At 38.0% G+C, this 14,655-nt stretch overlaps 1 protein-coding gene across 3 annotated transcripts in view; it reads left to right on the forward strand.

The window, feature by feature from the left end:
* Positions 1-14,655, forward strand: part of PPP2R5E (protein phosphatase 2 regulatory subunit B'epsilon) — a 73,706-nt gene that overhangs the window by 33,474 nt on the left and 25,577 nt on the right. For all 3 annotated transcript variants that reach the window (XM_042813760.1, XM_042813762.1, XM_042813761.1), the window contains exon 3: positions 6,994-7,190. In XM_042813760.1, the coding sequence (XP_042669694.1) occupies positions 6,994-7,190 (197 nt within the window). The remainder of the gene's footprint in view (positions 1-6,993; positions 7,191-14,655) is intronic.

Genomic DNA, 14,655 nt, shown 5'->3' on the forward strand with positions numbered 1-14,655 from the left:
TGTTTTTTGCCAGCCCTTTTCACCCCTGTTAAAAATAAATAAATAAAACCGTTGGTTTTGAAATTCCATTAAAAATGGGGAGAGACAGAAAGCAGCCCACAAAACCTGTGATCAGCTTGGGGCTTAATAAGCGTTAATTTAATGTTGAGATGAACTTAATGCAAGTAGTGCAGTGAGGTTGTTAAAGATGTCACAGTGGCAGGAACGTGGAGATATGTGGTTGCTTAATCACATCCAGCCCCTACCCGTTAATTCATTCATTGTGTTTTCCTTTAACACTTCGAGCTCCTGCTTTTCTTTTGGAATATTCTGCTCCATTAATTGCATTACCTATTCCCTACACAACCTCTTCTGTCTTTTCCAAGGCTATAGCTCATATGCTACCTCATTTCTTTTCTCTCTTGGCCTATTAGTACTTTGTTCTTGCTCTGCCACCTTTGGCTTCTTGCTCACTTCCTTTCTCTTAATACTTATAAGTTGCTTTGCCATTCCTCTATCTCTTTTGAAATTTTTTGGTAGAATTCCTCTTCTACCATCTATTTTTTCTCTAGAACTCGTGTCACTTGAATCCTTTTCTGTACTTTGTCTGCTGTCTTCTTTGACCAGGATTGGTTTTGGCTCAAATGTAGTTGTAGGCATACTCTGACTGTCTTGGATTACTTTGCTAGTCCAAACTTCCCATTCATTGCCGAACTAATGAGAAGGTGTTGAAACATGTTGTCAGCTTACTACAGGAAGAAGGCATTGCTACATGATTATGAAGAGGCATGGTTCCTGCTGCATGGTGATTATTAGTAACAGTGTGAGGGTTATTACATACTGAGTATCTTGTGAGTCACTGAGTTTCTGTGGGACCTAGAACAGCAATTTGGTGTACCTGAATATCCTGATAAGATCGTTTTCCATTAGGTGCTCATGTGTTCTGAATTCTGTCCACCAAATATTTCCTCGATTACATATTATTATCTGAAATGGTTCATGCAACACTGCTTCATAATGGTTTCATCATGTTAATTTAGTGATGCGTAAGAGTACACAGACTTGTAGTACCTAGAGCACTTTGAAAGGTCTCTGCTTACTTCAGAGTGGCACATCTTCAGTGCATGTGTCCACCAATGCTGTCCTTTTGCAACAAGTGCAGAGGTAGTAGTATTTGGCTCTGCTTTGTCAATAGCTTTGACAACTGAGCTTATAGTTGTGGTCCGCTTCCAAGTTGAAGGGTGGCCACAGCACAGCCATCATTGGTATAATGAGTGGTGGGAGGAGCATGTGCTGATCACAGATAGACAAGGTGTAGCCTAGAGACATCTTTTCATCCAGTCCTACCATAGCTCTGCACTGAGCTGCATTGGTGGATGTGAAGAGGCTTGAATAGCAGCATGTACCATGCTTGTTGTGGAAGTAAGCAAAACATTTAATGGAAGTTCCATAAATACCTTTTATTGCTATTCTTCTTATTGTCAGCTTGATTGTAGTCCACAGTCCTGTAACGAAAAAAACAGCAGCCATTCATCTGTGTAGCCTACTAAGGGGCTGAATTTCATATTTAAATGCATGAGGCTGAACATTGATTAATATGTTAAAAAGTGTATATAAAATTTTGGCAGTGTATATGGCATCTGTAAGAATTATCTCCCAGAGCTTGTAATGCTGTCCCATGCACATTCAAGGCACTTCAAATGCTACCTGTAGATTGACGCTGCTTTCAGACTGCTTGTCTCAGTAAATGCTGAAAGCCTCAGTAAGACCATCAGTGCCTATCAGTGTTGTGCATGTGCTGCAAACAGTGTGTTAGTGTTGTGCTTTTCTTCTTCTGTGTCTTCACTCATGAAAGTCATCTTGAGCTTGTGGCACTGCATTTGTTGCAGTGTACACAGTGTTACAATTGGTTAGACTTTCTGTATATGGAACACAGTGCCCAGCTGCTGCCTTGCCTCTGTAATTATTAAGCATAAAGAATGGACTGGGGAAACAGCTTTGGAAAAAAAGCCCCTATTATAAATGAATTATTACTGACTTCACGAAGCATTCATAATATTGACAGCTAGCCATGAAAATTAAATGAATGTAATCAGCAGAGTGATTACTTTTCTTAAGAAATGTGTGTACGAAAAAAACATTTGCACTGCTTGGCATCTGCAGGACCAGAATTCCATGGTGAAAAGTAGCGTATAGAAATGTGGCCAATGTATGTGTACATATACATATATACATATATATGTATATATGACAGGATCTTTGGTTAGCTGGAGGTTTGGGCTTGATTTTGGTAGACCTTATCTTAAAGTTATCTCTTCAGAGAAGACAGGAGATCTTCTAAATTCAGCTTTCCAAGTTTTATTTGAATGAAAAAGAGAAAGTTTACTTGTTACAGAGTGAAAGCTTCATAGTGTCCAGAGGTATGTGCTACCAAAAGTAATCTGCTGGGAGTGAGAGTTACACCTAGAACATTTTGATATTTCGTATCACAGAATCATAGGATGGCCTGGGTTGAAAAGGACCACAACAGTCATCGAGTTTCAACCCCCTGCTATGTGCATGGCAGCCAACCAGCAGACCAGGCTGGCCAGAGCCACATCCAGCCTGGCCTTGAATGCCTGCAGGGATGGGGCATCCACAGCCTCCTTGGGCAGGCTGTTCCAGTGTGTCACCACTCTCTGTGTATATATGTATATTTTTAAAATGAATACATTTTCTGATAATACATACGTGGGTGCAGGGTAGCATTTGTGGATGTGCTGTGTTTTTACTTAACATCTTATATGTAATCTGCAGCATTTATCTTGTTTAATTCTACGCCCTCATCTGTCTTTGGTCTGACTTTCCCTTGCAGCTGCAGTACTTGCTTATTAATTCCCCACCTTGTTGTCTTCACTTCTTTTATTTGCAGCAATAATTCATTGCAAAAGTACAGCCTGAAGTGGAACAGGGAGATGCTCCAGGTGTTCAGTACCTCTCCTTCATTTTTCACCACCATTGTGATGAGTATGTTCAGTACCATAGCTCAGATCTTTGGATGCAGCTTTGCTAGACAGATGCATCATTTTACTTCTCTATGATTTTTTAATCAGTTCCTTGTAAATAATATTTTATTAAAATATGAATGTAATATGAACTTTTTTTTTAACGTATGTTTACATTAGAAGATTGCAGTCAAAGGATGCTTCCAGACATTTCTTTCTTCATTTGGTAAAGAAATCAGAAGGCAGAGACTGCAGAGGTGATTGAGGAGAAGGGATGGGCTGGTTGGATTAGGATTATTTTGGAAAAAGGATATTAAGAGGGAAACTAAACTGCGCTGTCACTTAGATCTTGTATTGGAGTTGTTGTAGTAACAAGGTTCATGTCTGAAAAATGTATGGTTCTTTTTGTCAGTTTTTCAGATCACTTTGTAAAACACTTCATTTTCTTAAAGGCTCCGGTTTTATTTTTTTAATTGTTCAGGTTTATTATTAGTCACTGTCATTTGAGCCAGTTTCCTCTGAATCTGTGAATGTTCAATGTACTTCACAAGCTCTATTCTATGTAGAAGTGTCTAGAAAGAAAACTGAGAAGCTTTTCAGCATGAAAATTAAGTTGTAGGAAAGAGCTTTTTCTGAAAATGAGGTCAATTTATCTGTCTTTAAGTTTTGCTTTTTGATAAATGTATGTTCTCCCGTGCATTGGATTTAAATCGTATGTACAACTCATTGATTGGTACCATTTTGATTTTATTCTATACATAAAGATATTTTTACAAAGAAATTTACTGAACTTACTCAACTTTCTGTGCCTTCAGGTAAAAGTGTGTAGTTACAGTGGTAAGCTTGAAGTCTTGTATATTTCAGTATGTTAGTGTTGCATGCTAGCACAAGAGTAAGTCACTGCAAAATGCACTGGAACCTCACAGTATCTGTCTGCTGAGAACTAAGAAAGAGGTTTGAAAGAGCTTTGCTGTTTTACATGGGCTGGTTGTGAGCATCTGTAATGAGCTGCACCTGAAGTCATTACGTTAAGTCGATACGTTGAGCTCTGCTGTGGGGCTGGATAGCTTCTGTACCAGAGTACCAGTAATGGGCATGTGAGGCTGGCAGCTGTCTTTCAGTAAGGTCTGTACATCTGTCAGAGGGGCATTAGGAGATTAGGGAAAGCACCAATAAAACCCTTCTAAAACAAAAAGAACCCAGACCAACTGGTGATGTAGTCGCAGAGGGAGGCTTGTGAACATAGAATACCGATGTTATTATGTTATGTGTCATTTCTGCTTGGAGATTTCCTGGTTCCAAGTAGAAAAACATAGGCATTGGATGTTACCTGTTATCAAAGCACGATACTTCTTGCAATTTTACTTTGCACTGTGATTACCAGTTTGTATCATAAAGAAAAGCAGACGTGACCAGAACAAGTTTGGGGGTTTTTCTCTGTTTTGTTTTGACAAGCTTGCCCATACAGTTTGCCTCCTTGCTGACACAGTTGAGGCTGGCATGAAATTCATGTAGCATTCTACAGTAACTTTTCTTAAGATGAACTTAATTATATTTTTCCTTTCTTTCCCACACCTCCAGATACTTTGTTGAAAATAAAAGTAAGCCTTTATTAGATGTTTTAATACTTCAATATGTATTTTTTTTAATTTAATGCTGACACTGCATTAAAATTAATGTAGTTCTGAGTCACTGGAGTCTGGTTATAATGACATTGGATTGAAATTCGTAATGGATTCTGGTTTGTTTTCAGCCTGTGTTTGCCATTGACTGGGATATACTTGTCAGCCAAAGTAAATGCAGGCAAACCATGTAGGACAATGCAAACAAAAACCCATTATGTTTATGTAACATCATAGATTTTATTGATACCATTTACATGTTGTAAAGTTATGTACTGGATTTGTGTAAAGAAGAGTGCAAGTTAGAATAGGACATAAGTGCAATTGGTTGCTTCTCAAGAGCATTATTTCTCTTTTTTTTTTTTATTTTTTAGTTTGTGTTTACAGACTGTCTCCAGGAAGAAATTGCTTATCAGTTAATTGTCAATTGATTGCTGGTAACAGTGAATTCTGAAGGCCATTTTCCTCTTTTGTATCGTTTGAGAGCAATCAAGAAAGCAGTAACATGTTAGATCTCAAAAAGGCTTAGATTTCTCAGGCCCTTTGTCTCCTCATAGACTTCAGACTGGCTCCTGCCTTAGGAAGAGCACTAACAGAAGTGGTCTCCTTTGTGACGACCAAGGGCTGATGGCTTTCTGTGACACGGATTTCAGTACAGTCTGCTGTGAGGCATTTGAATGTGTGTGACACCCGGCCAGTGCAATGACTTCAGAGTGGCCTGGTTTTGTTACCTCTAGACTTCAAGAAGCATTTGGGTTTTCTTTTCCTGCATTGCTCTCCCTGTTGCAGTTCTGCAGGGCCACGTTTCTTCCATCTTCTGTTCCATAGATGAGTGAAACCTGTAGGATTGTGGGATGAACAATTAAAAGGAGGATATGAAGTGCAGTGTTAAAACTATACCACTTTTTCCCACTTAATTTGCCTTGGATGCAGCTGTTGCAGAGGTTGCCTCCTTAGAAGTAGGAGATTGGTACATACAACGTGGTTTTGTCAATTAAACTTTGCAAACATGTCAGTTGATCTGTGGGGTACGGTTTGATAGTTGTTGAATCCTGCCATAATGATGTTGCCGACCATTGAAGAAGGTTGAGTAAATGTATTTGATGTCAGGTCATAAAATGTGTAGCGTATTTATTTGTATCACCATCCAAAAGTATTCTTTATGCTTTTCAGTAATTAAGCAGCACAAGGAGTTGATGTGAAGTGCCTTGTAATACTCAGTAGATCTTTTGAGCTGATTCTAGTTCTGTTATGCATGTGGTTTAAATTTGAACAGATTTGTTAAAGCTACTCTCCTTAAAACTGCAGTAAAACTGTTAACAGCATCCAGTGTTTACCAAGTATTCCTTGGCAAGACATACTCAGTCATGTATTAAGGATAAGAATTTCCATCTTAGGTTAGCTTTTATACTGGTATGTCCAAGTTTTAAGAAATAAACATCAATTCTCTGCTATTTAAGTTTTTCTAGTTGAAATTAGCAAAGTTTTCCATTTGCATATTGGATTATTGCTTAGAAGGCCATTTCCTAACGGATCGTTTGTGCCTGAAAAACAAACAAAAAAATAAAAAAGAAAAAAGGGAGATCAAAGGAAGTGAAGCATTCTCTTGTTTGAAGGCATCTTTCAGAATAAAAATAGGCATGTCATTCATGCAGCTTTTTTACTTTTCTTAGCCTCATGTACATGAACACTGGATAAACTAGGCTGTCTGTGCATTCTTTTGATGCACTTGGTAAATTAACCAAGCCACTAAGAAGTTGACAAAGGAAAAATAATAAGTAGTACATTCTACTTTCTGTACTGGGCAAGTACTTGTTACTATTTTGTGTATTAATGCATATTATGTGTTTGTAATCCAGCAATGTATCCTTACTGTTTTAATAGAATTATAGTTGATTTTGCTATGGAAAGAGTTCATGTGGAAGTAATAATTCTGAAATTTTGTTTGCACAAATTCAGTCTTACTGTATTTCATATCTATTTGTATAAAGTTATAAGTGACAGTATTTTTGGAAGTAGAAATTAATCAAGCTTGATCAATCTAACAGTTCTTTCATCCTTTTTTGGTGTGCAAGTTAACAGTGGCATATCTCAAATGCAGTAAAAGTAGTGGTATACTGTAAAATTAAGTCTTGAGTGCTTTCGCATTTGTGTTTTCCACTTATGTCTGTACTTCTTTTGTGAACTGTATTTTCTTAACAGCGAATAACTTACTACTACAACAAATTGTTCAGGACCTCAAACACAAAGTAGTAACAGTTCCTATAAGGGGTCCATTTGTTAATCAGAGCTCTGTTTTATGACAAGTATTTGGATGATGCTTTTCTTTGGAATTGATGTTCAAAAATAAATCCTGTTTCGTATAAAGAGATGCCAGACTCACAAAGATTTCCTTTCTTGTTTCATAGACGTTCCATCTTCAGAGCAGCCTGAACTGTTCCTAAAGAAACTTCAACAGTGCTGTGTCATTTTTGACTTCATGGACACGCTTTCAGACCTTAAAATGAAAGAATACAAGCGCTCCACTCTTAATGAACTGGTCGACTACATTACAATAAGCAGAGGCTGTTTGACAGAGCAGACTTACCCTGAAGTAGTTAGAATGGTGAGTTTCTTCTTTCTTGTGGTCTCTTTAAATCTGCTTGCAATTCCAGTTACACATTGTGGGTGAAATTGAACCCTGGAGTAGGTGGATTAAATGAAGCCTTTGGTTTTTATTTTCTACTTGACATCACTTGGGGATAATTCTCCAAAGACAAAATTATTAATTTTTATATGTGCTTAATTAAAGTCAAGACGATGCTTATTATAGTGTCAGAAATGTATGAAAGTTTCCTGATCGAAAAACCTAGCAGATGTATTATCAGAGTCCATCTCTTTCCCCCCATACCCTTCCCCATTATAAATCATGGATTAATTTTAGAAGTTTTTTTCCTTCCTTTGAACTTTATCCAAGCATTTGAGTTTGTAATTGAAGCTCTGAGATAATTACTCGTGCACACTTCAGCCTACTTTTAGACAATAAATGGTAAAGGTGCTGTATAGAAACAGTGTGAAAATGTTATGGTTGTGTTATGTGGAGTCGTAGCGGTTGCTGTTTGTAAGCAAGATTACTCAACAGTAAAGCCATACCTTATATATACATATAAATTGTCCAATAATAGTATTTTCAATCTAAAAATAATAACAGTATCAGATGCTGTATGGTGAAGAATATCCTTTGTAATTGGCAAAATCAATCAATGCATTGAAACATTTATTCTGTTCTACCGTATGGAACTCTTACAGCCTGTTATCTAAATGAAAAGACAGTTAAGTTATGAATTTGGTGATGCTGAAACATGAATAAATTTTATAAAGTATTGTATGTGTTCCTTACTGCTTTCCTGGAACACAGTTACATGCTGTATTGCTTGTCTGTAACACTTAATAGTAGCTGAAAATTGTGACAGGCTCATCATGCACTTAATAGTGAATTTTTGAAAAAGCAAAAGCAGAATGAAGATGTATGGAAAAATCTTTATATGGCTCCTTAGTCTGACAGCATTTTTAGATGTCTGTTATAACATGATCAGATTCTCCTCCTTTTCCCTTGCCCTCCCTTTTGTTCTCCTCTACTGGAGAAGTCTTCTCAATGAGCCGCTTGTCACTCTGCTGTGTTACATGTTCAGCATGTGGTCTAAAGCAAATTCAAGTCTGAATACAGAATTACTAGTTCTTTGCTGAGTTCTTCTGCTTATACTAAATTTGCAGCATCTAAGTGGTTTGCAAACATTACTTTTTTCTTTCTTGTACCCCTTGAAATGAACTGATGTTGTCATATGATTTGTGTAGACAGGACACTGATGCACAGATAGCTTCAGTAAAATTGGGTACCTTTTCTGTTTGTAGAAGACACCCCCAGTCTCACTTTCAGTGGCAATTTAGGATTTGTTTTAGTGTTCCTGTTACTGAGGTTGTATTTTCTCATTGACTTTGTGTACAGCTTTTTACTGTAGCAAGAAGTTAGATGTATTTATCTGTAACTGCTCATAAAGTTCAGTTTTGAACAATAAATCATAACCTATGAAGCAATCTGTACATGAGCTGTAATGAGACACAGAACCCTTTTGCTTGCATTTTCTACAATCCCTGCAGTCATTTATGTTGATTCACTAAACTGTTTTTATCTTAAGGAAATGATGCATTGCCTAAATAGTTTGAAAAGCACAGTTTTAAATAATTGACTTAAGTATAGTCTGTAAGTGTGATACAGAGCAGTCACTGGAAGTGAAGTGTGAACTTTTTCCAGTAGACTTCACAGATGTTTACTAATGGAGCTCCAGGAATTTCATCCCATCTCATTTTTGATGGAAAGCCGTTTTCTTTTCTCTCGTATTCCTTTCATTTCATTGTACCCTTTCCCATCTTTCTTTCTTCTGCCTTGTATCTGGGGGCTAATGCTGAACTCAAGCTACGTTTTAACCTCAGTACTGAGAAGTTTAAGGAAGGGGAAAGACTGAGAGTACTCTCTAGTCCCTTAGCTGGCTGGTCAGTGGTTCAAGATTCTTACAAATAAAAAAGGTTATTATTTTTTTTTCTAAATAATTTCTGGAGAAAATCAGAATCATAGGATACGCTGAGCTGGAAGGGACCCACAAGAATCGAGTCCAGCTCCTAAGTCCACACGGAGCCACCCAACCTCAACCTGATGTCTGAGAGCAGCGTCTCAGTGCTCCCTGAGCTCTGGCGCTCAGGGCTGTGCCCGCTGCCCTGGCAGGCAGTTCCATGCCCACTGCCCTCTGGGACACAGCCTTTCCCTGACCCCCAGCTGATCTGACAGCTCCATGCCGTTCCCTCAGGCCCTGAGTGAGCAGAGGGCATTAGTCCATATTAGGGGCAGGAAGTGACTTGAGCTGTGGTGTGACACTTGGTGTAACTTGCTCTTTGCAATAAATGCATGTTCTTGTTTCAAGCATGAAGTGTTTTTATCTGTTGTGCTGAGGCAGGCTGGACTGTACACAGTTGACTTCATGAGCTCACTGTGCAACAGCTGCTATTATCTGTACCTGAGAATTTTCATTGAGGTCTCCAACTGTGTTTGCAAATGACCTGTCAAGTTGACAAGCTCTGACCTGTCACATTGGTGAAGAGAAGAGCAGTTTTGTGTCCTTTCCAAATTGACTGCCTGCCACAGTTGTCATCAGGAGTGTTTTGACTGAAAGGCCGACAGCTCAAAACACAGCAAAATGGAGCACAAATGGTTTTTTTTTTCCCTCTGGAAGGTTTACTCCCTGTTGTGCTTTGCACTTGGTTCCCACACAGTGACATATGAATGCAGGGAGTAATATTTCATGCTTGGTTCCTTGGACTACTGAAATTTGGAGATGGGAAGTATTCTAGAGGAATCTCTAGAGAAATCTAGAATCTACAGGAATTTCTAGGGGAAAAAGCAAGAAGCTTGTGTGCAAGTTGTGCTGTCATTTATGAGAAGAAAAAAAGATGTGGAAGTCTGAAGCTGATATTTAAACTGTTACTGATATTTATGAAGAAGGATTAATGACTAAACTGCTTTCTTTAATTAACTGAAGTGCCAGAAGAATTGATGTCAATGTGGCAGCCTTTTCTTAAAGTTTTAATAACTACATGTGGATTAGTGCTCTCTGTTCTGTGTCCCAAAAGAAGTTCCAAGATTCTTTATTACTTTGATTTCTAAAATGATCATTTGGGGTAGCCAGCATAAAAGCACTTGGGTATTTTTAAATAGTCATCCTAAATTCATTAAAACATTAAGGCCTTATCATGGTATCCCATAATTTCACATCAAGGTATATACAATATCACAAGAGAAAGCACTTAGCTATTTGACAGTCTTTGTGTTTGTTTCTTTAAACCACTCACTGTGGCTTCACGTATACAGAAGTGCTGAATTTGTTATTTTGATAGAAACGAAATTGACTGATGGCCACCAGACAAGCTTACAGTGGCCTTGTCATCAATATCACTGAATGGGAAGAGTGGTTGGGATTTGTGTTAATGATATAAGCAGGACAGATTTATTCCCATGAATGCTGCTGGGTGCCTTCCCTTGTTTTGATGCTTTATGCAGAAGGGCACATGACATTCTTCAGTCCCTGTAAGAAAGGTTCTTGCCAGATGAAACTCACACTGCTAAGAAGGAAATGCCAGGAATATGACTTTATGAGCCAATCATTGGACATTTAATCTAAAATTTGAGCCTGTTTGAGCAAAATAGGAGACTTAAACTAATGCAGCTGATTTTTCTGGCAGAATATGCAATGATAGATAAATGAAATAAATGTTTATTGTCTACGTGGTGTCCTGTAGGCTGTTATGTAGTACAGGGTTGTTTTTTTTGTGTGTGTTTTCTGGGAATTAAGACTTAGATTGAAGATACTTGAAAAATCAAATGAATGAGGAATTTGACAAGCTCTTAAACTGAGAAACCTGGATAAATCTCCTTGTAGATGAGCAACACTTAAACTCTCCTTCTTCCTTCTCCAACAATTGTAAACTCAATCCCAGACGTTTACTGTGATGTTTATACAACATCCATGGATGCTTGCCAGCCCAGAAGAGGTGGATAATGAAACTTTTTTGAGATGTATCTTGTGGAATTCCTAATGGAACACTGTTTTGGTTTTCTTTCTTTTATGTGCAGAGATGACTCTAGTATCCTATTCTCTACACTTTTTTGTGTGTGTAAAACTCTCTGTATTCGGTCTTATCTTTTTGATCCTGCAAAACCACATTTTGTTCCTGTTGGTTTAGATACTAGATTTAAAATAGTACCGAATGTCATTTTGAGTTTAAGAGCAATAAACACAATTACTCTTCTAGAAATTGACAGATAATGCCTCTTTTCAAAAATGATTTTTATATAACTTCAGGAACTGAGTAAAATAGTAGGAGTTAATCTTGAGTTCAGCTTGCATCAGGAGATGTTGGTTTGAATGCATCTCAAATACTGAAAGAAAGATGCAGTGTTTTCAACTCCCCCAAAATGAACTTGGAGTGAGATCTGGCACATGGATGCAGCTGTGATGGAACAAGCATGCTATTGAAGTGAACAGAAATAGAAAAAGAATCATTTCATATTTTAAGTTCTCTGCTCTCCAATGTGAGACTTATCAATTAGGTAGGAGCAAGAAATGAATCTAACTGGTTTCTTTTATGCCTTGTTTTCAAATTCCTCTGTTAGATGCTACGTAATATTCATATTCTTTATACACCTTGTTTGTACAAAACCCACAATACTCAGTGAAAGAAGAGACTCCAGTGTGCTGTACTCTTTAAAAAAAAAATCAGTTGGAGGCAGCTCCTCTTGCACAGCTGTCCCTGATAATTTTTCTTGACAGTATGTAATTACATTTAACTTTATCCATTATTCTTCCTGTTGGTTACATAGGCTTCTCTTTCGTCAGATGCTGTCTGCATAATAGTACAGTGACTAAGTCTAAAGCAAAAAAATAAACTGTTTTGAGAAGCGCTTGTGTCAACTGCAGCTTTTTTTGTTTGTTTGTTTTGTTTTGTTTAAGAGGAGCATACACTCTCACTCCCACATTTCAGCTCTGTCAGCTTCCTAGCACTGTGCCTGCAGATCGACTCAGCATGAATCTTCTGGCAGATTGTTTCCCTGGATTTTGAATATCTTGTTTTGCTCTTCAGATAGGAGTCTAAGACAGTAAGAGTTTTGTAATACTGTCTAGAGTTCATGCATTGGTAGGCTTCTGCTTCATCTGATGCCTGCTGTAGAGATGAGGAGGCTCTTTGTGCTTTAATTTGTCAAAGGTAATTGAATTATTGCTATCGTATTGTGATGGTATAGAATAACGTGGCCATGCATTAAACAAAAACTTGTTTTACTGGATCATATCAAAATGTTTTTACAAGGAGATACTGATGAATGAGGCTGTTGGTAGCAGGGTACCTCATGTGGTTTGCATCTAGTGTGACATTTCAGAGCTCTCATTTCCAGCAGGGAGAAGGTGTGCCTGTGAGCGTTCCCCAGGGCCATGACTGTGTCAGCACTTGCAGCTGGGATTCTGAGTGTGCTTGTGATGTGCATCTCCCATTTGTTCTCACTGGGCTTTGATGCTTGTCATAGAGAAGCTTGAGAGTTTGTGAATTTGATTCATTCGGGATCAAACGTGTATTCCAAAGGTGTGCCTAATGATCTCAACCTGCTAGTGGGCATCGGTACAAGAGATGTCTAGAAAGTAAGCACTCCTTCCAAACATAGGTAGTGTGTGTATTCAGCACCTGTGCTCCAGGTATTTTGTTCTACCAGCCTACTCCAATTGTACTTCCCTGCTGGGTAACATAGGCATAGGTTAAGGAATCTCAATTTTACCCCTTGCACATCTGTGTGGGTGGAAGTTGCCACCACTGAAGTGAATGATACTAACAAGTTTAGGAGCCTTGACCTAGAGCTAAATTCCTGCATTACTGATTGAATTTTTAGAAGAAAAGATGAGTAGGACTGTTCCCCTCACTCTTGCTATGTGGCCTGGGTAGATGACTGTGTTCACAATCTGATATAGTTCATTTTTATGTAGCCCAGTCAAAAGTAATGCTGCTGGGCAAAAAGAAGACTTATAGTATTCAACTTGGAATGACTGTATTCTGGCAAATGGTGGTGCAGAAGGGACTTGACCATCGTGGGTGAGTATCTTGAGTACTTTCAGATGAGTTTCTGATACAGTGCACTATTCAAAAAAGGGAAATAACAGGGAAACGGCCAGATTTTTTTATGCACGTTTGCTGTACGTATTTGAAGATGTTAAGAAAATAAAGGTGGGAGTTTAAAGGTAGGTAGGAAAAACAATCACAGGTTTCAAAACAAACCAACATCTGCCTGGGTTCAGAAGATTTCTCTTTCCATTTAGCAGCAAAGATGTTGAGAGCTGCCGTATAGTTTTTTTTATATAAAAAAATATATATTTTATATATTAAAAAAAAAATATATATATATATTAACATATACCCATAGATGTGTTCTGCATGTGCAAATTGTATTTAGAGGGAGATGCTGAGAAGATCTGATGGTTTAACAAGATCCAATGGGAACCAGGCTATTTCAGCCTTGAAGCCAGGAGCAGCACTACCCTAGTCAGTTCAGCAGTTAAAAGTCCGGGTTGTAAGAGCTGGTGGAGTCATTAATATTTTAAAATAAAACTGGGGTTTTCTTTCTGTGAGGTGCACTTCAAACTTCTGGGAACAGTTAAGTGGTATATATAGAAAGATTGCAGTTGAATGGCTGTAAATCCATGAGCAATACAAAAAAAAACCCACATATGTAGATATATTTGAGAAGGATAAGTGTCATTCCTAGTCACTCCTAGTTCAAATAGCTGCCTATATGGCCTGATTACATTTTGTTGTTACCATGCATTGTTTGTATGCACAACTGGTTTAAGCATGGTGGGTACAGATAGCCAGTTTCAATTTCTTGTATACATGGGGTTTATGTGGACAGTTCCACTTACTGCAATAGAAGCACAGATAAATTAATTCTCTGGTCCTGTTTTTATACAGCTAATATATTACACTTCCCTGCATGTATATTTGTTTTCAGTTAGGGCTCCATTCAGAAAAAATATTACTGATCAAATCTTTGTTTCAAACAGCATGGCAAATGAGCACTGAGCTGAAATAGAATTTATGATGTGTTTCTGTAACATCAGTGTGCTTTATGGTGCTCTAGTGAGGGATGGAGAGAGGACTTCTCAAACATTTTCTCCTGACTTCAGGCTTAATCAGCTTAGTGCTTGATTTTCTTAAAGTTATTTCAAGCATAAACACAGGGATAAAATCAGAACTTCTTGAAGCTTGTTACTTCAAATTAATTGTGTTCATAGTTTCTCTGTTCTGGATTGCTGCTTACCACTCTCAGATGTGTTCAGAACTTACAGTTCATTCCTTGTGGTGGCACCAGAACAGCCTTGTCTATCTTCCCATTTGTTGTTAATGAACTTGCATTTAACCATAAATACCTGGAGAAGATTTTGTCAGGGTTATGCATCAACACTCAGCTTACAGGTTTCTGGGCATCTGCAACTGAAAAAAGA

This window comes from Centrocercus urophasianus, unplaced genomic scaffold (genome assembly GCF_019232065.1).
Source record: "Centrocercus urophasianus isolate 14NV4802_14NV808 unplaced genomic scaffold, USGS_Curo_1.0 seq_14, whole genome shotgun sequence".
In the NCBI taxonomy this organism is placed as follows: Eukaryota; Metazoa; Chordata; class Aves; order Galliformes; family Phasianidae; genus Centrocercus; species Centrocercus urophasianus.